The following is a 26,133-nucleotide window of genomic DNA, read 5'->3' as shown; positions in this document are numbered from 1 at the left end:
TGTTGGCATTATTACATTTGGCTCAATACTTACATATATGTGTAAAAAGCAAATGTACGAGCTGTGAAAACTGTTTCTGATAAAATGAAGAGTAGACTGATATATTAAATATTCCTTTATTGGGTGAGAAAATCAGACCATGTCATAACTGCTTTAAGTCATACAGAATAGATATCAGAGCCTTAAACAGGCTGACTTCTGCTAAATGGGTCAAACTGGGCAGAAAGTAAACAAACACATAACATCCTTATAGAATATGATGTAACACTATAGATCAACTTACCTCAGAATATATAAAGCATATAAACAATTACAGCAATATGATGCAACAAACACAGCAGTGCTACTAATCCAAAATACTCAAAGCTTCATAGAACTGAAACAAACATTTATTTTTAGCTCCATTCTGCTGCTGATACATACTTTAGGTTTCTGAATATTAAACTTGTTGCTGCCTTTCATAGTGTGTAACTTGAAGGCCCTGAGTACTTTCTCCCACACTGAAAACACTGGAATGATAACATTATTTGAACATTACCTAATAAGACTGATTCAGGACAGACAATTAGTTATTTTAAACTTTTCTAGCAGTCCTTCACAAACAGGGAACAGTCTGTCTATTCTCTCCATCTGTCAGCTGCTGCTGGCTCTTCCTCCTCCTCTTCCTCACACACTGCTGAGTTTGTCCTGGTGGATCATCAGGGGTGCAAAACCTCACAGATGATGTGCAGCAGTGGGTCCCTCAGTCTGTCCTCACTCTGGACACTTGCAGTTGTCACACATGGAAATCAAATGTGTGATAAGCTGCAGGATTCAAACACAAGTGTAACTTATAAATACATGTTCATACTTTTATTCCACAATCAGAGAGAAAGAAACAGAGAGAGAGTGCAGGACAGACAGACAGGTGACAGTCTCAGGTGTATACACTGCTACAAAACAGCACAAGAGAAGGAGGATTTAGTGTTTGTGTTATTACGAGTGCTAAACAAGAAGAGTTCCCAGATGGTCCAGTGGACACATGTGTGACTCCTGTGATTAAAGCATCTTTCTTTCAGCTTAACGAGTGAACCGTCAGCTCGTTCAAACACACGTTAAAGTCCGTTTGGCTCGACACCACCGAACAGAGGCAGCAATATAACATAGCTAACATTAACAGTGCAGTGAATCCTGCTTGTGCCGTGATATTCAGGACTGCAAACCGAGCAGCATCACTGACTTTCAGCTTGTTGTGTTTGTGGATATATGACTGACTTTAATTATCCATAAAATCATCACATTCTCTGTAGGATTAAGGTCGACTATATATATATGTTTAGAAGTAGAGGCTTTAAAACCAAGTTAATGCTGAAAGTACAAACATCACTAATGTCACATAACTTTGCCGACATGTGGCCAACAGTAATGTTTTAATGTTCTTAAACATTCGCACATAAATAAGTGACATAATATTCAGTACTTACTTTTGCCAGTTCACTCTTCGGCCCCTCCCTTCTGCCGTATTTTGCGGCAAAATTATCCACACCCACCGCCGCGCTATGAATTGTGGGATATATGGGACCATGAAGCGTGCACCGGACCACGCTTGATATTTGGGGAAATTGACGGCGCATTTGGAGTATGCATTTGAAGTACACTTCGGATTGGGACAGCCTTCGGCGCGTCGCTGTGACGTAATCGGTCTACAAATGCGGCCTCAGGAGGATGCAGCCCATGAATTTGGACACGACCACAGTACGCACCGTACGTAGTACGCGTAGTGTGCGTACTTCAAGCGTGCATACCCTGAATTGGGACATAGCCATGGTTTGTTCAATAAAGTTTCTATGGAGAAAAAAAGGGGGCTGTCCACAGCTGCTGACTTCCTGACTACCCGTCCGTCTAAGGACACTACCTTGTGACGTAGGTAGGTAGTGTCCTTATAAGGATCCTTCCCCTGAATTCGGACACACAGGCTGTATCCCAATTCAGGGTCTGCAGCCTTAAAGGCTGCATTTTAAGGCCGATTACGTCACAGCGGCGCGCCGAAGGCTGTCCCAATTCAAAGGCTGCTCGAAGTGCAGCCCTGAAATGCGGCCTTCATTTCCCTGAAATTTAAGGCTGTGGAGATGTAGACTTCGTGGCCCAACATATCCCACAATTCATAGCGCGGCAGTCCCTGTGGATAATTTTGCCGCAGACGGCAGAAACGTAGCGGCCGAAGAGTAAACTGTTAAACGTAAGTACTGAATATTATGTCACTTATTTATGTGCAAATGTTTAATAATGAGGAACATTAAAACATTGCTGTTGGCCACATGTCGGCAAAGTTATTTGCCATTAGCGATGTTTGTACTTTCAGCGTTTACTTGGTTTTAAAGCCTTTAAAATATAATAATACAATAGCTGACCTTAATCTTACAGAGAATGTGATGATTTTATGGATAATTAAAGTCAGTCATATATCCACAAACACAACAAGCTGAAAGTGAGTGAATGCTGCTCGGTTTGCAGTCCTGAATATCACAGCACAAGCAGGATTCACTGCACTGTTAATGTTAGCTATGTTATATTGCTGCCTCTGTTCGGTGGTGTCGAGCCAAACGGACTTTAACGTGTGTTTGAACGAGCTGACGGTTCACTCGTTAAGCTGAAAGAAAGATGCTTTAATCACAGGAGTCACACGTGTCCACTGGACCATCTGGGAACTCTTCTTGTTTAGCACTCGTAACAACACAAACACTAAATCCTCCTTCTCTTGTGCTGTTTTGTAGCAGTGTGTACACCTGAGACTCTCACCTGTCTGTCTGTCCTGCACTCTCTCTCTGTTTCTTTCTCTCTGATTGTGGAATAAAAGTATGAACATGTATTTATAAGTTACACTTGTGTTTGAATCCTGCAGCTTATCACACATTTGATTTCCATGTGTGACAATAGTGAGGACAGACTGAGGGACCCACTGCTGCACATCATCTGTGAGGCTTTGCACCCCTGATGATCCACCAGGACAAACTCAGCAGTGTGTGAGGAAGAGGAGGAGGAAGAGCCAGCAGCAGCTGACAGATGGAGAGAATAGACAGACTGTTCCCTGTTTGTGAAGGACTGCTAGAAAAGTTTAAAATAACTAATTGTCTGTCCTGAATCAGTCTTATTAGGTAATGTTCAAATAATTATATCATTCCAGTGTTTTCAGTGTGGGAGAAAGTACTCAGGGCCTTCAAGTTACACACTATGAAAGGCAGCAACAAGTTTAATATTCAGAAACCTAAAGTATGTATCAGCAGCAGAATGGAGCTAAAAATAAATGTTTGTTTCAGTTCTATGAAGCTTTGAGTATTTTGGATTAGTAGCACTGCTGTGTTTGTTGCATCATATTGCTGTAATTGTTTATATGCTTTATATATTCTGAGGTAAGTTGATCTATAGTGTTACATCATATTCTATAAGGATGTTATGTGTTTGTGTACTTTCTGCCCAGTTTGACCCATTTAGCAGAAGTCAGCCTGTTTAAGGCTCTGATATCTATTCTGTATGACTTAAAGCAGTTATGACATGGTCTGATTTTCTCACCCAATAAAGGAATATTTAATATATCAGTCTACTCTTCATTCTATCAGAAACAGTTTTCACAGCTCGTACATTTTGTTTTTACACATATATGTAAGCATTGAGCCAAATTTAGTAATGCCAACATATTAAACGGACAATATTTGTCTCTTATATATAATACATCTACATATACACTGTCAAAGATACTTGTCTTTGAGTGAAGATTTAAGGTGATAGGAAATATAAATAACTGCAACTTGAATCTTTACTGAAGCTCAGTATTAGACACAGAGTTCACTCACATGAATTTCACTCACATGTGCTGTACCAGTGTACCTGCACATGTGATGTGACAATAGAAGTGATTTGATTTGAGAGTTCAAACTCACTGCTGTAATAACTTATGATTAATATAATAACTATAATATTGGCCATAACATATTTACACTGACTTTAGTCTCATGAACAACATTACCTAATTGTTATTTACTAGCTAATCTTAAATGACTGTTCAGTACAGAAATGAAGCCCAACAATCATGTTTTACAGTCATGTGGTCTCAGCCTCAGATACTTATTAAATCACACAAAGCTCATGTAGAAACAAACACACGAACAAAATATGTTCTCCTTCATTTCTGTCAAACAAAGCTGTATGAAACGTTTCCAGCGGTTGGTTTTATGGTTGCTAGGCAACCTGGGCAGCGCGACGGAGGCTAGACCGTCCCATTTCACAAGCCTCGCACTTCCGGCCTTAGCGGTCTTTGAGTACACGGCCCTTGAGGACCGTTGAGGCTGTGTACTTTAAGGCTGCAGACCCTGAATTGGGATACAGCCACACACTCACTCACCCCCTCTCTCCTGGCTCACAGCTTCTTCTTCTTCTTCTTGGTAGGCAACCAATGTTAAGGTGCATTACCGCCCCCTGGCTCACAGCTCAGTGGACATTTACATGAGAAAATATATATTTGACACATTTAAGGAAAATACTAATAAAATAAAAATAAATAAAATAAATGTTCCCTTTAGAAATTTCTTTTGCTCTTTTTTGCTCTATAAAGTAGTTGTTTTCTTTTACAGTTGCTCATCTTAGCAGTAGGATATACATGAAAAGATAAACAAATTAAGTTTGAGTGAAAATGTACATTTTTTGCACTCTCTGGTCAACTGACTCAGTGACTCAAATCACTCAAAAAACCCGATTCACTTTGGTGAGTGACTCATTAAAACTCCATTCAATAAAAAGAACTGAATTTACCATCACTAGTGTTTCTGGAATATAATGTTTTTGTTGCTGCAAGCGCTTTTTATGCAATTTTTGCAAAGCTATATGTGGAAGGAAACCATAACAAGCATAACATGTAAGTACAACTCCTCAAATGCAAAAAAAAATTATTGCGCTACCTTACATGGTTCCAGTTCTACAGAGATTGAAAAATAGTTACGCAAAACGGAGCGTGCCCGCTCCGACCGGTTTTAAAGGGTTAAAAACTTGTATGGCACTTTTCCTATTTGTTCCAGAAATAAGCTTGTGAAATTTAAAAAGGGAGATCACGTGAGATTGTCTTAAGTTAGAGGTGTGTTTGATGAACGTTATGAACTGACTTTCACGGATGAAATACTTACTATTGACCAATGCATACCTAGGGATCCTCCGGTTTATAAAATCAAAGATTACGATGGGGAACCAATTATCTGTAGTTTTTACGAGCAGGAGCTACAGAAAATCAATGTGGTTGTGGGTAAGCTGTATCATATAGAGAACATTCTGACAAAACGTAAACAGAGGGGGCAAATGTATTTCCTGTCAAATGGGGAAACTGGCCTGAAAAGTTTAATAGCTGGATTAAAGCCAGTGACCTTAAAAACCTAAAATAAAAAACTTCCACCTCATTTCATGCTGGTAACAGCATGACTCTCAGGTCTCAAGGCTTTTATGTAACACTACCTTCAGGTGGGAGGTGGCTGTCTCTAAAATGTCCCATCCCTATACATGATTCAGTCTTCCAAATGATAAGGCATACTTTGAATGGAGGGAAAAGAGTGATGCAGAGCAGAGGCCCGCTCATGTTGATAAGCAAAAAATTTTCCTGTCGGAATTATAAATTAGCCTTTAAATGTGATGTGACTCTGGGTGACAGTTTGATTTCTCAAGCCAGTTCAACTCACACCTATAGGGCCATCATTGAGACATATTTAAATTACTTGGAATAAAGTCTGACATTTTTTTTCTGTGAAAGATTATTGCTCAATAATGTGGATTCTTAGAGCTGTAAAAGCACATTATACTTGATTTGATTTTCTCTCTAATATTCCCCTCATTTCATGATCCAAATCAGCTTCAGCCTTGTCTCTGATGCTTGTCCGAGACTAATTTCCCTGCGTTTCATGTAAGTGTTTGATCTGCTCAGGCGAGATTAAATACATTTTCTGCATTTTCATTGGCGCCTATAGCTGGATCCCAACAAGAGGTAACGCGGTTGTGTGAAGTGGTAACAGGAAACCACCTTTTTGAGTCATTAACTTTTTTCTTCTTCCTGACTCCATCCTGTCTACTCCATCTGTCTGATTTTATCTTTATAGTGTTTTAATTTCTAATGTTGGCATTGCGTGATAGGGACATTTCCTTTTAAAAGATTGATACAAATCTCTTCTTCTCAGTCATACAGACATTTTTTTGTCATTTGTTCCTCGGTAAAAAGACAAAGCTGTATTCTGTAGCTGTAGTATTCCTGATCTTAACCTTAGCTGCTCTGGACAGGTCGATGTGAGATTTATCAATAAATATCTGTGGGGCTCTTTGGTGGCTTTTCAAAACTGTCCAAAAAGAACCGCTGCCGTCCTGGACATATTTGTCTAGCTAATGTATTAACTTGTAATTTGTCACGAAGGTTTTTAAATAAGACCATATAAGTACTCTTCAGACAGATGGTTCTGCTGTGTTTACACCTTGTAGAAACACATTTTGAGTCAACATCAGGACACTCATATTTTTATGATTTTTGTACTGTGTGAAAATCCGGACCACCACATCTAGTACAATGAGATGAGTCTGGTGTGAGGGAAACGAACTCTGATCTTCAAAAGAATTGGGGAGAGCTTAAATGAATTTATTTTTTATATTGATTTTTCTGTTGAAACTCAGAACACAGAGGCTGAAAGGATGTGTAAACCCACACAACATTTTCAACAAGTTTATTCAAAACATGTCCACAGTTGACCAATACAGATTTGACAAAAAATGTTTTTCCTGACCCACTAGTCCCCACGATTGTACAGGAAATAGGGACTTGAAGTCTCGGATCAAACTCGATTAAAGCAGGCGCAAACAATTTTATAAAATCAATAATCAGAAAGGTAAAGTCAGACCTCCTGGTAACATGTGATGCTGGACTACAGCATGCTTAAAGGCCAGTGGGACAGATCCAGAGAGTAGAGAAAAATTCATTAAGAATAGAATGCCCGGTCCAATTACATCAAAGCAGCCCTTAACAATGCGTGATGGGAGACTATCAAAGACAGTATTGGTGTTTTTCAGCTGATCAACCAGCTGGTTGAGAGTCAAAAGTAACACGGGCTCAAATCGATGAAAGTTGAATTACACTCAGAGGGAAAAAAAGGACAAGAAGCAGACGAAGAGGAAGACTTAAAGATGAAACCTTATCTAAAAAAAGAATTTGAAAACGCTCACAAAGAGCTTGTGAATATGGTAAAGCCATATCAGAACAGGGATTAACAACAGAATTAAAAATTTAAATAACATTAGCCAAAAAGAAAAGATGCTTTAGCCATTCTAGCAGCAGTTTGAAAATAAGAGCGGCTAGTTCGTAACATATCACAAGAGACCTGATGTTTATCTTTTTTCCACCTTCTCTCATCACGGTGACAAACACGTCGTAAGGCACGCGTACTATCATTTAGCCAGTAATGAGAGTAGGTTCTAGAGCGCTTCATTTTGATGGGAGCAACAGAATCAAGAATGGAAGAACAAAAAGATAACAGGATATTAGCATCAACCAAGCAGAGAGAACAGTAGTCAAGTACAGCCAGTCAGGGGTAGATGAAAATACGAGACGAGAAGGAACTACAGACTGCGGTCCAGCGGCAGATAAACCAATATCAAAAATGATTGGGAAATTATCAGAAATCCCAGCATCATTTATATCCTTAATACAGATATCCAGGCCATACGTAAAGGCCAAGTCCAAAATATGGCCTTTAGCGTGGGCTGGTTCATTTACCCACTGAAGGAGGCTAAAAGAGTCAGTTAAAGCAAGAAAGTCTTTAGCAAGCAGATTGTCCTTACAACAGATGTGTATGTTAAAATCACCAAGAATAAGAACAGAGTCATATTTAAGAAGAACGGAACCCAGGAAGTCGGCAAAGTCCGAGATTAAACACTTGTTATATTTGGGCGGGCGGTAGACCAACACACACACAGTGGTCGTGGAAGCAGTCATCTCCAATAACTGAGCTTTAAAACTAGCAAAGTTAGATGAGGAAAGTTGCTGAACATTATATACGTTTTTAAAAATAAAGGCTAAACCACCTCCCCTACCAGTTTTTTAAGTTTTGGTGAACTAAAAAAGGCACAGTTCATAGGAAGAAGACTAGAGAAAGGCATGAGCTCACCAGGGCAAATCCAGGTTTTCGTAAGGAATAAAACATCAAGGCCGCTTGTACAGAAGAAGTCATTTAAAACAAAGCTCTTATTTACCAGCGACCTGACATTCAGCAATGCTATCCGTGGCCAGGGTAGTAAGTCACCTTTAGAAGCATGATGTAAAGTGCTTAGATTGCTTTGGCAAACTCCCCGTCGGCGTGACCTTATCCAAATCCGAGCAGGAAAGCGTATTGCAGAAAGGGAAGAGGAGGATTGATGATCAACCGGGTAAATCCAGCGATAAGTAAGCATCTTAGCATCAGAGCAATCCAGGGAGGAGGGAGAAAATGATGGAGTACCCAGGTTAGCATGTACATGGTCCGTAATTCTGGCTCTGAGAAAGGCCCTGAGACGGACGCGATGGGCACTCCTTCCCCGCTTCCTGTAGCTTTTCTTGTGGAGATTAGGGAGCGGTAGGTAGGTAGGATAAGCCGAAGGACGAATCCAGTTGTGGTAGATTAGCGCTGCCCACAATCCAGCAGGGGTCGGCCCAAAACGAATGGAAAGAACGAAGATTTAAAAGTGTTTGCCTGTCATATGTAATCAGTGCACAACCACTAGATGAAAATACAACTAAAAAAATAAAAATAAAAAACACAGTGCCAAGGTCCATAAGTGAAGGTAAAGGGAAAAGGGAGGGTAAAAAACAACACGACCGAGGACACCGGTGCCATCTAAGTCCAGACTGCACAGTGTGAGCCTGGATTCATCACAACACGTTCTCACTCCGAAAGTGTCACATTTTTTGCTAGGTGACAAATCGGGCACCCAACACGTTCCTAAATGACGACATCGAAAAACTGAGGACGTATGAGAACCGTTTGGACTCAATCTACACATGTTTGCTCCTTCCCTTAAAATCGCTTGCGAAAACACTATTTAACGTCATTAAAATGCTGGTTAAGGTTAGAAATAAGGTTATGGTTATGGTAAGGGATAAGGTTAGGTTTAGGGCTGGAATACAGGGCTAGAACATCTGTTACCGCACGTAACGTCTGTTATCAGGTGGTTCAGATGTTTATGATTATAATTCATCAAGTAGAATTTCACGTCCAATTTGATCCTCCACAGCTTCACCACTGAACTCTTAGATAACCAGTTAAAAATCAAGTCAAAATTAGCAGGCAGAGCTTTAAGCCTGTAAAGTCTCAAAGTCAAAGCTTGTTCACATTCATCTGTGTCCATCACATCATGTGAATCAATTTGAGTTCCCTACAGGAAGAGTTGGAGACAAAAGGCGGGGCTGAGGAGATGGACGAAGACAAAGATGAAGGAGTGAGCAGGACGACCCTCGCTGCTGTCGAACACACTATTCGAGCGAGTTGTGGTGGCCATGGTGGTGGTGTAGGTACTGCTGGCAGTGGTGGTGACGGAGACATTGGTTGGGTTAGTGATGGTGGTGGTGTTGGAGGCTGGAGACAAGCGTGTCTCCAGTGTCTTTGTCAGGAAGGTATCAAAGGAGCTCACTCTGGTGAAGGTCATAACTGGAGCTTCTCGTCTCCTCCTGGCAGAGGGGCTTGGAGCTGTTAACACGACCGCCTGGAACCAAGAGCCGTCCTGCTTACACATCAGCGGGCTGCCAGAATCACCCTGAATTCGATTTAAAATCAGAAAATCACATCTAATATTATTTGGTTGCCATGTTTTTCCCTCCAATAAAATTATTTTAAAAGTTTTAAAACAGAGATATAGAGACACTCTTAAATTAAATCTAATTGGCCAAAAATGAAAACTGAAAATTCAAAGCTGGAACTTCTTACATGTTTCTGAAGATTGTAAGCCCCCTGACAACTTAAAATGATGAACTATCCAAAATCATCACGTGACTGTGATAAGCAGCTAAATCCAAGGTCCAGAATAAACATGTCAGCAGACAGTGTGTTATAAGAAGAAGAATCCAGTCATTTACCTGCTGCAGTGCAAACACGTCTGTACAGATGCTCTCACTCGATGATGAGTTCCCACAGTTTACCACCGAGGTCTGAAACTGCTGCATAACTTCTTCAGCTAACATTATGAAAGATAAGAAAATCCTGATGTTTGACTAAAGAAACTGTAAGTGCAGTGGTCAGCATGTGTAATCTGAAGAGATGGACCGGTGCAGAGTCTGGGCAGAACTCTGTCAGCCTTCATGTTGCTGACTTACCTCCTCCTGTTCCAGGACTCCAACCGGCCGCCCAGCACGCCAAGCCCTCGGCGAAGGTTCTCCCGTTGTCCAAGCAGATGGGCTGGATGTAGTCGGTCAGGGTGGGCTGGGCAGATAGATGGAGGATGGCTATGTTGGTCCCGGTCGTGTTGCTCAGAGTGATATTTGTCACATTCAGCATCACCTCAAAGGGGTTGGATCCATTTAGCTTCAGACGACCCAACACGACAGTCCACTCGGACGCTACAGGAGAGCTGTGGGAGGAACGAAGCACACAAACATAATCTTCATCAGCTTCAAACTAGATCTACACCTTTACACTCAACTAGCTAGCTAGTTGAGTGTAAAGCTGTTCCCCGGCAGACCGCAAGCAGCTGGGGAAAGAGGGCGGGTGGGTGACGGTGAGGAGGAAGCATAGTCTTAAACAGAAGCCCCAGGTACACCACCAACCTGTTCATGTGTCTAACCGTTTTCCCCACTCGGCAACACACCCGCCGGGGGTCAAACTCTGGTAATTGGTGATTCTGTTCTCAGACATGTGAAGCTAGAGACACCGGCAACCATAGTCAATTGTCTTCCAGGGGCCAGAGCAGGCGACATTGAAGGAAATTTAAAACTGCTGGCTAAGGGTAAACGTAAATTCAATAAAATCATAATTCACGTCGGCAGTAATGACACCCGGTTACGCCAATCGGAGGTCACTAAAATCAATATTGAATCGGTGTGTAACTTTGCCAAAACAATGTGGGACTCTGTAGTTTTCTCTGGTCCCCTCCCCAATCAGACCAGGAGTGACATGTTTAGCCGCATGTTCTCCTTAAATTGCTGGCTGTCTGAGTGGTGTCCCAGAAACGATGTGGGCTTCATAGATAATTGGCAAACCTTCTGGAGGAAACCTGGTCTTGTTAGGAGAGACGGCATCCATCCCACTTTGGATGGAGCAGCTCTCATTTCTAGAAATATGGACCAATTTATTAAACCCCCCAAAATATGACTATCCAGAGTTGGGACCAGGAAGCAGAGCTGCAGTCTTACACGCCTCTCTGCAGCTTCTCTCCTCCTGCTACCCCCCCAAAAACCCATCTCCATTGAGACTGTGTCAGCTCCCAAAAAGACAAAAAAACAAACTAAAAACCAGCAATAAAAAACTTAAACATAAAAAATCACAAAGAAAGAACAATACAGAATCCACATCTGAACCAAAGAGTAAAACAGTGAAATGTGGATTATTAAATATTAGGTCTCTCTCCTCCAAGTCTCTGTTAGTACATGACTTAATAATTGACCAACAAATCGATTTACTCTGCCTTACAGAAACCTGGTTGCAGCAGGATGATTATGTTAGTTTAAATGAATCAACACCCCCGAGTCATTCTAACTACCGGCCGAGGGGGCAGTGTGGCAGCAATTTTTCACACCAGTCTATTAATTAACGAAAGACCAAGACAGACTTTTAATCCATTTGAAAGCCTGATGCTTAGCCTCGTCCACCCCAGCTGTAAAACTCAGAAACCAGTCTTACTTGTTATCATCTATCGTCCACCTGGGCCTTACACAGAGTTTCTCTCTGATTTCTCAGACTTTTTATCTGGTTCAGTGCTCAGCTCAGATAAAATAATTATTGTGGGTGATTTTAACATCCATGTAGATGCTAAAAATGACAGCCTCAACATTGCATTTAATCTGTTATTAGACTCAATTGGCTTCTCTCAAAATGTAAAAGAACCCACCCACCACTTCAATCACACTCTAGATCTTGTTTTAACATATGGTATAGAAACTGAACATTTAACAGTGTTTCCTGAAAACCCTCTGCTGTCTGATCATTTCCTGATAACATTTACATTTACAATAATTGATTACACAGCAGTGGAGAGTAGACTTTATCACAGTAGATGTCTTTCTGAAAGTGCTGTAACTAAGTTTAAGAATATAATCCACCCACTGTTATCATCTTCAATGCTCATAGAGCAGAGCAGCTACCTGAACGCTACCCTATCAGAGGTCGATTATCTTGTTAATAATTTTACCTCCTCATTACGTACGACTCTGGATACTGTAGCTCCTGTGAAAACTAAGGCCTCAAATCAGAAGTACCTGACTCTGTGGTATAATTCTCAAACACGTAGCCTAAAGCAGATAACTCGTAAGCTGGAGAGGAAATGGCGTGTCACAAATTTAAAGGATCATCATTTAGCCTGGAGAAATAGTTTGCTGATTTATAAGAAAGCCCTCCGCAAAGCCAGAACATCTTACTATTCGTCACTGATTGAAGAAAATAAGAACAACCCCAGGTTTCTCTTCAGCACTGTAGCCAGGCTGACAAAAAGTCAGAGCTCTCTTGCCTATGGGGTGCCTCAGGACTCTGTCTTGGGACCATTATTGTTTTTGTTGTATTTACTCCCTCTTCTGCAACTTCTTAGCTCTTTCTCTGATATTTCATATCATTGTTATGCAGATGATATTCAGCTATATATCTCTTTTAGGCCACCTCATGTTTCTAAGCTCCAAATCTTGCAGTCCTGCTTAGATTCCGTTAGAGATTGGCTGGCTGGTAATTACCTTCAACTAAATGCTGATAAAACGGAAATCATTGTCTTTGTTCCTGAGAAATTTGTTCCCCTCGTGGTTAAGAATCTAGGCCCTCTTGCTTCTTATATTAAATCATCCATTTGGAACCTTGGTGTTACATTTGATCCAGCTCTGACGCTGGACACACACGTTAAATCTTTGGTTCGCTCTTCTTTTTACCATTTAAGAAATATCGCTAAGCTGAGCCCCATTGTGTCACGTTCCAAATTGGAAATGATTATTCATGCTTTTGTTTCATCCCGCTTAGACTATTGTAATTCCTTGTTTACTTGCTTAAGTAATGCCTCCCTGGAACGACTGCAGGGCGTTCAGAATGCTGCTGCTAGGCTTCTGACAAAGCATCACAAATACTCCCATGCCACTCCCCTCCTGATTCAGCTGCATTGGCTCCCTGTCAAGTTCAGGGTCCAATTTAAGATCATAATCATGACTTATAGGGCCCTGCACAGTGTAGCTCCAACTTACTTAAGTGATCTTCTTCATTCTTATCACCCCAGCAGGTCCCTGAGGTCTTGTGACCAGGGGTTGCTGGTTGTCCCGCATACAAGGTTAAAAACAAAAGGTGACAGAGCGTTTGTATCAGTGGCTCCCAGACTCTCGGATTTTGACACAAAGAAAGAGGAACTGAGTAAACTGACTGTGTGTGTGTGACGTGCTGCAGAAATATAACCATGCTAGCTGCTACTGCATTCAGACTTGAGCTGGTGTCTGTGTGCTCAGTCTCCATTTTCCGGAAAATGTAAAATTAAAGATCATTTTTTGAGTTAGACCACTTTGAGCTTGAGTTTTTCTTCACCACCAAAACAATATAAAGAACTGAATTTAATAATAGGAAATGGCGTGTCACAAATTTAGAGGATCATCATTTAGCCTGGAGAAATAGTTTGCTGATTTATAAGAAAGCCCTCCGCAAAGCCAGAACATCTTACTATTCATCACTGATTGAAGAAAATAAGAACAACCCCAGGTTTCTCTTCAGCACTGTAGCCAGGCTGACAAACAGTCAGAGCACTGTTGAGCCAACCATCCCTTTAACGTTAACTAGTAATGACTTCATGAACTTCTTCACAAATAAAATTTTTATCATTAGAGAAAAAATCACCAATAATCATCCCACAGATGTAATATTATCTACAGCTACTTTTAGTACCATTGGTGTTAAGTTAGACTCTTTTTCTCCAATCGATCTTTCTGAGTTATCTTCAATAATTACTTCCTCCAAACCATCAACGTGTCTTTTAGACCCCATTCCTACAAAAATGCTCAAAGAAGTCCTGCCATTAATTAATTCTTCAATCTTAAATATGATTAACCTATCTCTAATAATCAGCTATGTACCACAGGCCTTCAAGCTGGCTGTAGTTAAACCTTTACTCAAAAAGCATCTCTAGACCCAGCAGTCTTAGCTAATTATAGGCCAGTCTCCAACCTTCCTTTCATATCAAACATCCTTGAAAGAGTAGTTGTCAAACAGGTAACAGATCATCTGCAGAGGAATGGCTTATTTGAAGAGTTTCAGTCAGGTTTCAGAGCTCATCACAGCACAGAAACAGCTTTAGTGAAGGTTACAAATGATCTTCTTATGGCCTCTGACAGTGGACTCATCTCTGTGCTTGTCCTGCTAGACCTCAGTGCAGCGTTCGATACTGTCGACCATAATATCCTATTAGAGTGATTAGAACATGCTGTAGGTATTACAGGTACTGCACTGCAGTGGTTTGTATCATATCTATCTAATAGACTCCAATTTGTACATGTAAATGGAGAGTCCTCTTCACACACTGAGGTCAATTATGGTGTTCCACAGGGTTCAGTGCTAGGACCAATTCTATTTACATTATACATGCTTCCCTTAGGCAGTATCATTAGAAGACATAGCATACATTTTCACTGCTATGCAGATGACACGCAGCTCTATCTGTCCATGAAGCCAGGTAACACACACCAATTAGTTAAACTGCAGGAATGTCTTAAAGACATAAAGACCTGGATGGCCGCTAACTTTCTGCTTCTTAATTCAGATAAAACTGAGGTTATTGTACTCGGCCCTGAAAATCTTAGAAATATGGTATCTAACCAGATTCTTACTCTGGATGGCATTACCTTGGCCTCCAGTAATGCTGTGAGGAACCTTGGAGTCATTTTTGACCAGGACATGTCCTTCAATGCACATATTAAACAAATATGTAAGACTGCTTTCTTCCATTTGTGCAACATCTCTAAAGTTAGAAATATCCTGTCTCAGAGTGATGCTGAAAAACTAGTTCATGCATTTATTACTTCCAGGCTGGACTACTGTAATTCATTATTATCAGGATGTCCTAAAAACCCGCTGAAAAGCCTTCAGTTAATCCAAAATGCTGCAGCAAGAGTCCTGACAGGGACTAGAAAGAGAGAGCAGATTTCTCCTGTTTTGGCTTCCCTTCATTGGCTTCCTGTTAAATCCAGAATTCAAAATCCTGCTCCTCACATACAAGGTCTTAAATAATCAGGCCCCATCTTATCTTAATGACCTTGTGGTGCCATATCACCCTATTAGAGCACTTCGCTCTCACACTGCAGGCTTACTTGTTGTTCCTAGAGTATTTAAAAGTAGGATGGGAGGCAGAGCCTTCAGTTTTCAGGCCCCTCTTCTGTGGAACCAGCTTCCAGTTTGGATTCAGGAGACAGACACTATCTCTACTTTTAAGATTAGGCTTCAAACTTTCCTTTTTGCTAAAGCATATAGTTAGGGCTGGACCAGGTGACCCTGAATCCTCCCTTAGTTATGCTGCAATAGACGTAGGCTGCCGGGGATTCCCATGATGCATTGAGTTTTTCCTTTCCAGTCACCTTTCTCACTCACTATGTGTTAATAGACCTCTCTGCATTGAATCATATCTGTTATTAATCTCTGTCTCTCTTCCACAGCATGTCTTTATCCTGTCTTCCTTCTCTCACCCCAACCGGTCGCAGCAGATGGCCCCGCCCCTCCCTGAGCCTGGTTCTGCCGGAGGTTTCTTCCTGTTAAAAGGGAGTTTTTCCTTCCCACTGTCGCCAAAGTGCTTGCTCATAGGGGGTCATATGATTGTTGGGCTTTTCTCTGTATCTACTGTACAATATAAAGCGGCCTGAGGCGACTTTTGTTGTGATTTGGCACCATATAAATAAAATTGAATTGAATTGAATTGAACTTCATGGGGCCCAAGTTTTACAGATTTGAACCTGGTGACATTCAGGCCAGGGTCTTATTAAAGAGGTATATATTTAACTAGATGAACTCCATGCAGAGCAGCATCCATGACGGCAGGTGTGATGTTAGGTCGGGAACAGGGCTGGAGGTGGGTTGCATTGTGGCTTGCAGATCCACGGTAACCACTGTCAAAACAATTCACTTCAATTTTATTTATACAGCGCCAAATCAAAACAACAGTCAACTCTAGTAGACCCTACAATAATACATACAGTTAAAAACCCAACAATCATAAGACCCCCTATGAGCAAGCACTTTGGCAACAGCGGGAAGGAAAAACTCCATTTTAAAAGGAAGTAACCAGTTAGCAGTGAAGTTTCTCTCCAAGTTGGTTTGAAAAAAAAGTATCCAGAAACATGTCAGAGAAAATGCTGCTGTCAAATGGACCAATCACAGCAGGCTGAATCAAAGCCTTGTTATATTTCTATAGATTGTATATGACAAAGTACCTTTGGACTAGATTTAGCACAGAATCAGCTTAAATGCTAACCCTGTGTGGGACTGACCAGTTACATGTGTGGAAAGTGTAGAAGTGTGGCACCATCAGGTGATGTGGGCTGGCAGTGAGATCAGCTGATCTGCTCGGACTGTGTTCAGTTTCCATTTTTAAAGACTCGCTCATTTCCTTAAAGGGACGGTTACATTTGTAGTCTGTTGAGCACAGTTTTCACTGGTGGACTGATCCACAGTGGAATACAGTTGGTTTACAATGCATTGAGTCAGTTTGAACTGTAAAAAGTAGTGAGTGTAAATCTGAAAAAGATTTTTTGTTAAAACAGTAATCTAAAACACTATTTTAATAATATGTTGAGAAAAACTTTGTTCTAGATAAAAAAGGTACCTATTATAAATCATAAATGGTTTTGCAGTTCTACTTCAGTTTGCAAGCAGAGAGCAAGTAAACCTTGTTGTGATGAAAAACACATCAACTAGAAAGATAAGTTCATTACATTTGTGGTGCTGCTTGTCTCTTTGTTTTTTGCTGTCTAATAGATAAATTATGATTGAGCATAAAATGCAAACATGTTAAAACTCTTACTCGTGCTGTTTTTGGTCAGGCAAATTTAGAGAGGAGCGACATCCCAACATACAAAGAGCTGAAGTGATGAAGAAAATTAAAAACAATGAAAAGTTACAACTGCAGCTGTGCTCTTCATGCTATATTTTTGTATGTCTTTCCTGTGATTCTTCCAGTCCTTGTGCACTCTGCTATTTCTTCCTTCCCTGTTCTGGTCAACTTGTCAACCAGTCAGTATTTAAATGGTGCACAGGTGTTATCCACGTCACCCAGCGTGCAGTACTAATTTTTGTTGATTAAATTGTGCAAACTTCAACCTCAGCTCCAACTCACCTTGAGAAACAGTCGGCATTGCTCAGCACAGAGTCCAAGGCCACCAGAGTCCCACCGCACACGTGACTTCCATTTTTCTGTAAGCTTGCCATCCATGGCCATGAACCGGCTGTCGCCACTGAAGTTCCCCCCAAAATGTGAGAACTCCTCGGTGCTTGTCCACAGACCACTGCTGAGGAGAAAAAAACAAAAAACTTGGACCAAATAAACCCATCAGTTCAAGTATTTTAGACTAGAGTAAAAGTTAGATTGTTTTCTTTAATAAAGTGTTGCCATGATGGGCACTTACGCTGGGGAGTGGCTGGAAGCAGGGTGGTTGTTGTAGTGGTGTGGGTGGTTGTGGCAGGGATTAAGATTGTTGTAGCAGTATTTGTGATGTTGGCTTGCATATTTGTGTCATGTTTGGGGTTATTAGGATTTACATTTGCTGTAGTGGTAGTTTTAGGGGTGGTGGCTGGAGGGGTCGTGGTGGTTGTTTTAGGCGTGGTTTTTGGAGGAGTGGTCATAGTTTTAGGGGTGGTGGTTGTTTTAGGCGTGGTTTTTGGAGGAGTGGTGGTAGTTTTAGGGGTGGTGGTTGTTTTAGGCGTGGTTTTTGGAGGAGTGGTGGTAGTTTTAGGCGTGGTCTTTGGAGGAGTGGTGGTAGTTTTAGGGGTCGTGGTTGTAGGGGTAGTGGTGGTTTTAGGGGTGGTTTTTGGAGTGGTGGTGGATGTAGGGGTAGTGTTTGTTTTAGGGGTGGTTTTTGGAGGAGTGGTGGTAGTTTTAGGAGTTGTGGTTGGAGGGGTGGTGGTTTTAGGGGTGGTGGTTGTTTTAGGGGTGGTGGATGTAGGGGTAGTGGTTGTTTTAGGGGTGGTGGTAGTTTTAGCGGTGGTGTTTGGAGGGGTGGTGGTTGGAGTGGTGGTGGATGTAGGGGTAGTGGTTGTTTTAGGGGTGGTTTTTGGAGGGGTGGTGGTAGTTTTAGGGGTGGTGTTTGGAGGGGTGGTGGTAGTTTTAGGAGTGGTGGATGTAGGGGTAGTTGTTGTTTTAAGGGTTGTGGCTTGAGGGGTGAGGGTTTTAGGGGTTGTGATTGTTTTAGGGGTGGTGGTTGGAGGGGTGGTGGATGTAGGGGTAGTCGTCGTTTTAGGTGTGGTGGTAGTTGTAGGGGTGGTGGTAGTTTTAGGGGTCATGGTTGTAGGGGTAGTGGTTGTAGGGGTCGTGGTTGTAGGGGTGGTGGTGGTGATAGTGGTGGTGGTAGTTGAAGTGGTGGTGGTGGTTGGCACTGGTGGCAGTCCTGTGCAGGTAACACTGAGGTCACTGTTGGTCCCAGTGGACGTGAACGTCATGAAGCCCGGCTGGTTGGAGGAGATCTGGCTGTTGATCCAGGTCTGGTACTGGGATACTCTGGTGTAGACTCCTGGAAAATTCGGCAAGGCGCAACCTTCCCCAAAACTGACGATTCCCGCCTGAATCCAGCGACTGCTCTGCTTGCTCACCATTGGACCTCCTGAATCCCCCTTTGAGAGCAGAAACATTTACTGTCAGCTGAGGAGAAGAAACTGTAGAAGGTGAAAATGTGCCAAACACAGGTAACAACAATCACCTGACAGGAGTCCTTTCCTCCTGCACTTAACCCGGCACAGATCATGTTGTCAGTTATTGATCCCACTCCATAGTCACAGTTACACTGCCTGTTTCCCACAACAGGAACCTGCACCTCCATCAGGTTTTGTGGAGAAGGAAGCGACACTGAAGGGGTAAAAAACAAAATCTGTTTAATAAACAGCGTGTGACAGATTAAAGGTACAAAGCAGAACAGTAAACAAAGGATCGGTCCACTTCCAGGCATTTATTCTGGTGGTGAATAAGTTTTACCTCAAAGGATTTCCCACTTTCAGTGGTCACATGACAGAAAGCTGTATATATTGAACCACCAGACAAATCTGATTAAAAGTAAAAAAAATGCACAAACAGTTTTTTAAAGTGTTTTTGACGTTCTGTTCGTATCTCTATCTTTGATGCTGCAGACATTTCCCAAATATTTCAGTCCATGTTTCTTTTAGTGTTTATAAAGTCTGTTTCCCCTCCACGCGCACAGGTTTATCATCAAAAACGAAAATGCATGAGGCCAGTTTCTTTTTTACAAATGTAACCCAGGTCATTTTTTGAGTATGGGATTTCTGATTATTTGGTAGTCACTGAACGCACCACTGTGCTGTGCGCATAGCCACTCCCTAGTCCAGCTACAGAGTTTTTTCTTCCATTCGTCCGGTGAGGCGCATGCTGCTCTCGTGCCCTCTGCGACCTGGAAATTCGGGTACAGTAGACATTTGAGTTGCTGTAAATAGTTTTAAAAACCTTTATACTTGAAGCTAATGTTTTAATATGTTGTTAGAAAAAGGAGTCTTGTAGCGGTTACGAACGTGAAGCTGAGCTGAATCCGACAGCCATTCGCTATTACATGAACCCCTCTGGTGAGTTAGCTTGCAGCTCATGTTCGCATGAAATGTTTTGTGCCTTATTATGCTGCAGCGAGGTATCAAATCTACCACTGTCATGTTTGTTAAGGAAGAGGCTAAATATTGTATAATGTGTGTTGTTACCTGACTGTTAGCAAGCTAACTGTTAAGCGAGCCTGGCTAATGCCCTAAAATGGCGGCCGACACGAGGTCAGTTACAGAGTTATGTTATGCCTAAGAGAACAACATTAATAAACATTGTTAACAGCATTTATGTTCTGTTATATTTTTATTTTGACAAGTCTATATTATTATGGTAAGACTGTTAAATAAGCCGTTAGTGACATGGACACTGAGTCAGTGGTACTGAGACTTATGAACATTTTTGGTTAATTCTTCTGCACACTTGTGTGTAGGCTGGTTTGTTTGCCCTTTTGGTGCCCTGGATCCTGCTGGATGAACTGCCTTGGGGAAGTCTTCATCTGATGTCTCAGCTGGTAGATGGTCTTTGCTGAGGACGGATGCTTCTGCTTGCTGGATGCTATTATTGGATGCTACACCGTTCCAACAGAGCGGTAGGAACAATTCAAAGGGCCCCAACGTGCACTTTACTTTTCCCTGAGCTCAGGTGATTTTCTTTTGGCCAAAGGACCTTAAAGGATACATATTTGCATTTATTTTTATTTTTATTGGGACACTGAGTGGAAAGACACTACAGAAAAGGGGTTTATTATTTAAAATTGTGTTTAATAAATGTGTTTATGTTAAGTGAGTGTGGTGTCCATTGTGTGCTGGAAGCCTTACTGTTCCTGTGGTGGAGCAGCTACTACCAATCTCCTTTACGAAACTAGCCTCTGATGGGATACAGATATTTGGGACACATTTGAATTCTTGTAACCTATTTCTAGAGAAACTGTGATTCTGGGCCTAGACATCGGGGTGAAATTGATGATACCGACACCTAGTGAACTGCCCAAGGTCAACAGTCCTGATTTCCAAGCATTCAAGCATTGGTGTAAGTACAGATTGCGTTACAAGTGGCGAGCCAGCCAGGAGATTGGTGAATAGTAGCACTTTGACCTTCCAGCTCACAACACCTACCTTTTCATTTTAAGTACAGATTGCGTTACACAAACATTTCCTTTGAGGTTGGCTCAGAAATTTGGTGTCTTTTCTATAAATTCATAAATCATAGTTTCTGAAACTTATTCAGGCTTCTCTTCAGCAACAGAATCATGAAATAAGCAGACAAAGGCCTCCTTTATGGATACTTTGGAGAAGCTGTTTGTTTCCTGTCATCCTCAGACAATATTAATCTGTTCTAACCAGTGACCCACCTCCACTTCCTATATCGCCCCAGCCGGTGACCCAGCTGTTAACGCCGCTGTAGAAGGTGCTGTCTGAAGCTGCCAGGCAGACGGGAGAAATGTAGCTGCTGAAAGTCACCGGTGAGGAGAGCTGCAGGAGGCAGATGTCGTTGTCGTTGGTACCAGAGTTGTAGTTTGGATGTTTGATGATCTGTGTTACTGTCAGAGACACTGCACTGGGATTAGATCCCTGTAGACTCTGAAGACCCAGATTCACAGTCAGACCGGTTGGAGTACTGCTGAGATCATCAGGAGAGACACAAACAGTGCACAGTTATTACAATTGTTATAGACGAGAAAACATATATAAAGTTTGACTTCCCGCCCTGTTAAATATTTATCCTGTTACCCCCCTGAGCCCCCAGATTAGGACCCTCCATAATCTCTTTAAATCTTGTTTAGTGTGCAGCTTCAGCCTCATTACTCACCTTCTAAAGCAGTGAGCAGCAGTCAGCACCCACTGACTGTTAATGAGGGATCCTCCACAGAAGTGGGACCCAGATGTTTGCAGACTGACCTGCCAGGGCCAGCTGCCAACAGGGGCCACCTGTCCTCCTACAATCCTGGTGTTCAGAGCCGCCTGACCACAAACTGAAGACAGACATTAAAACACAGAGTGAGCATTACTGTATGAGCTGTAAACTCTCAGCATTACAAACTGCTGAGTGAGGACACAGTGATCCTGGGAGTCTACAGTTCACTCACAAACTAATATTCATATGACACTCTAAAGATTTATTACACATAACAGTAAATCATTACACAAAGAAACTTTATCTTACCATCCAGCTGTGACTCAGACTCTGAAACACAGAAAACAAACAATGTTTAAACAAAAGATCTCCATTCATCGTTCTGTGATTAGTTCACTGTCGTTAATAATAGTGGGAAAGTTGATTGTCTGTGGTTAGCTATAAGCATCCAGCAGAGGCTCCAGTAGTGAGTCAGCCCCCATGTTGGAGAATTTTAATGACATCATCTGACCAATGACACGGCTGCTGTGAGGTGACTGTACTAACAGACCCTTTAAAATCTTGATTATGTGACCAGTTTTGTTTATGTTGCCACCTGTTAACTAATTGAATGTATTTTGGGAAATTTTCAACTTGTATATATATTCATATATATTTATATGCACTGTATGTGTTGTTTATTCTATTAGTTTTACATCGGTGGTATTTCTTCATTAACAGACGGATGACACCACCCACTGGACTCCATTCCAATAATTCCAGCTAATCATTGACCGAGCAAAGCAGCCAATGACGCCAGTGGGCAGCTTCATCCATCTGTTAAACACAATCTTTGTAGGTAGTTTTTGTATGTGTGTGTGTGTTACACTGTTATTGTTTTCGTTCCATAGACTGGTTTTACCTCCATTTCTGAGAGGATTGTTATCGTGCTGTGTTTCCTCATCTGTGTGTGTGTGTGTGTGTGTGTGTGCGTGTGTTGGTCTGGGCTGCACACACGGTATTTTCATTTTCCACCCTCCACAAGTACTCCATCATTTGATAGAAAAGGTCTTTCCTCATATTTCTGATTCACCTTCTGAATCAGTTTGGACACAAACAACGCGGCACCTTCTCAGAATCTAACGCACTTCAACATAAACATCTTCAACTGGCACAACAAACTGATGCACATCACTGTCACACTTTTCATTTAAAAAACTTCTCCAAAGCTCAGAGATCTTTTAGAAACGTCTCAGCCAGTTAAAGCTGCAGCTAATAATCCCATGAATGACTGAAATAAAGAAATAAGCCAGCCAGCTTTCCCCTTGAATATATATCCAATTAAATATTAAAGACAAACATTTTTTAAATTTTAACTAAAGTGATACAACATTTCAGTCCACATTGTGCAGACTGAGATATGATCATGAAAGCAGATCTAAAATATTTACTAAATCTGAAACTCGACACTTAATGTCACTAAATAATGACGAGGTAGCTTTAATTTTATTGACAAATATTTATAAAATAAACCTTTACTGTTGGAGGAAATTAAAAATAATCCTTTCTGTTTCTTTTTCAGATGCCATTAGTGTGATTCATGTAGTGAAGACAGCAGCTGCAGAAAGCCGGGCATACGCACAGAGAGCAGTTTTAAAGTTATAAACAACCATCAAATAATCATTAATAAACATAAAGATTCAAACCACTCATAAAGAAACTTTTATGAGAGGTTTGAATCACAGCCAAGTTTGAATGAAGCTTTATTGACAGGACAGAAAGTAAAACTGCTGCTGAAGAATCAGGAGAAAAATTTACAATAAAACAGATATATTATATATGACATTTATATTATTATATCATGTGATCATGAGCTCTGAAACACGATATATGTACATGTACTGGAACTCAGTCATTGATCTGAAATGTTTAAGCTTTAATAATAATCTTAGATCAGGTTAAGGTGAATATCCTCCTTTGTCCTTTGTCACACGTTTAGATCCTCATGAATAAATCACGTCTGTCAATCAAAGCTGATTGAATAAACCAACAAAAGTTAAGGTGAAATAAAGAAGTTAAAACCTCTCAGCTGCTTCCAAACCAAACAGATCATCACATTTATCTGTGAACCTAAAATAAACCACCAGTCCTCCTTTTCCTGCCGTGTTATTTCCTGCAGTGTCACTTTAAAGTGAAGCGATGTGCTCCTGAGTGTTTTCACCCTCTGAGTCGTACCTGATGCAGGTGTGTGCAGAGAGCTCTTACCTTGGGTCAGGAGCATCAGCCCAGCAGCCAAACACATCACTTTGTAGAAAGCCATCGCTGTAAGATCCATACCTCCAGACCTGCTGAGGCATAAATAACCTTCCTCTCTCCTCCTCCTCTCTGTCTGCGGTGCAGCCCACACCAACACCTGTCTGACGACACGCCCAACATTGCAGCTCATTTCCTCTCATCAGACACAGTGACAAAGCAAAGAAGCCAATATGGGCGATGTGAGAGGGGTGACCCGGATAAGAGGAATCATGATTTCACTTCAACAAAAAAACACAAAATCTTTTCTATTCCCAGTAACCTGATGGACCTCCTGCGTAGAGTTACGCACGGATTTTGTTTTGGGTCAGAAACTATGGTCAGCACCTGAGTTTCTCCAGTGTCTACGTGGCAGCCTTAATGCATTTCATCTGCATCCCCTGATTTCCTGAAGTCATTTTGCTTCAGCTGATCTTGAGAAGTGCTGTACTATTCAGCAGCACAATCAGAAATATGATGTAAGCTAACCGTTCATCAATGTACCAAAATTATTGATCATTAAATCAGGCTTTTGGCACAACTGAGGCTCTTTCAGGATTTTAAGATAACACATCAATTTTTAGAAAAGGAGTATTAAAAGTTGTGTTAACCGGACTCTCAACACTGATGCTGTTTTAGACTGACATGTGAATAAAAGCTCTAAGTGGTAACTCTACATTGCCCATAGATGTGAGTGTGCATGGTTGTTTGTCTCTATGTGTTAGTCCTGCAACAGCCTGGCGACCTGTGCAGGGTGTACCATGGAGCCCTGGGATAGGCTCCTGTCACTCTGAAAAGGATGAGATGGATGGGACATAAGCGCGTCCTATACTTCTAAAAGGAAAAAAAGATGTGGACCAAGATTGGACTCTTGAGGGACCCCGCATGTGAGCAAAGTCACTGGTCATAAACTCATAAACTATAAAACTTGTCGTCTTCTTCCACCTGCTCCCTTTAGAGGTCACCACAGCAGATCATCTGCCTCCACCTCCTCCTGTCCTCTTATCCCAGCATCTTCCTTTGTCACTCCAACCCTCTGCATGTCCTCCTTCACTACATCCAAGATTCTTCGCTCACGTCTATCTCTTCTCCTCCTGCCTGGCAGCTCCATCTTCATCATCCTCTGTCCGGTATATCCCCCCTCCCTCCTCCTCTCAGATCATCTCAGCCTCTCTGACTCTGCCTCCCCCCTCCATGAGACATTTCATTTTGTGTCATTTACAGTCCCAGATCACTATGAGACCTTCAGCTGACCTGTACAGGAAGAACAATGGCAGAACATCATCAGCTGAATCTCACCTGTCAGCATTCCTGTGTAGTAACATTAGTCTGATACTAATCTGTCACTCAGTGAACACCAACCTCGCAGACATCTTTCACACTCTGTGGAGCATACAGGGTTTTTTTTTCCTGATGCTTCAGATAATAAAGGTTCAGATTTCTTTCCAAATTTGCACAACGGAGGAATTTGAATGACACTCTATTTGATCTAAAATCAGGTCTGAACACATCCACCCCTACAGTCTTTAACTACGTCACTCACGGAGAGAGTCCAAAAGTCAAAAACATTTCATGACACACACCTACATACGTAAGCACACACATTCCCCCACAAAAACACACACACTACACAAGATTGTTGATTTGTGTGTGTTTTTCATACGTTTGTGTTCCAGGTGCAGTTTTTTTGTGCTCAGCAGTTTGTGACCCACTGTGCTTTTTTTTGTGTGTGTTTTATTTTCAGTAGGGACAGTGAAGACTCACAGGTAAGAGAGAGGAAGACACTCTCAGCTGTGTGGCATACGCACACCTGCTCATTCCAGTGAGCTAAACCGGCACCCACCCACTGTGGTTTTCCACATGTGCTCTTTCCTCCTATAATCTTTTCTTTTCTTTTTTCCTACCTCTGGTGGTGTTGGAGAGAAAAGGTGAGGAAGCACTTGAACTCATCCTTTTTCCTCATGGAGTAGATTTTGCCGATAGAGCTTTTTCTCAGCAGCTTCTTTGGTTTGTTCTGGATGGAAACTGATCATGTGATAGGTGTAATTGATAACACTGATGCAGGTGAGCTGATCTAGG

The 26,133-nt window shown here is 41.6% G+C and overlaps 1 protein-coding gene across 1 annotated transcript in view; it reads right to left on the bottom strand.

The window, feature by feature from the left end:
- Nucleotides 1-9,402: 9,402 nt before the first annotated feature.
- The window catches only part of LOC134626805 (transmembrane protease serine 9-like), an 88,166-nt gene continuing 71,435 nt past the window's right edge, over nucleotides 9,403-26,133 (bottom strand). The window contains 8 exon segments of the mRNA XM_063472727.1: nucleotides 9,403-9,780; nucleotides 10,100-10,197; nucleotides 10,337-10,590; nucleotides 17,512-17,691; nucleotides 18,715-19,001; nucleotides 19,088-19,233; nucleotides 21,281-21,549; nucleotides 21,739-21,913. Coding sequence (XP_063328797.1) covers nucleotides 9,403-9,780; nucleotides 10,100-10,197; nucleotides 10,337-10,590; nucleotides 17,512-17,691; nucleotides 18,715-19,001; nucleotides 19,088-19,233; nucleotides 21,281-21,549; nucleotides 21,739-21,913 — 1,787 coding nt within the window.

Source organism: Pelmatolapia mariae, linkage group LG4, assembly GCF_036321145.2.
Source record: "Pelmatolapia mariae isolate MD_Pm_ZW linkage group LG4, Pm_UMD_F_2, whole genome shotgun sequence".
In the NCBI taxonomy this organism is placed as follows: Eukaryota; Metazoa; Chordata; class Actinopteri; order Cichliformes; family Cichlidae; genus Pelmatolapia; species Pelmatolapia mariae.
This window is presented reverse-complemented; position numbering and strand designations above follow the sequence as displayed.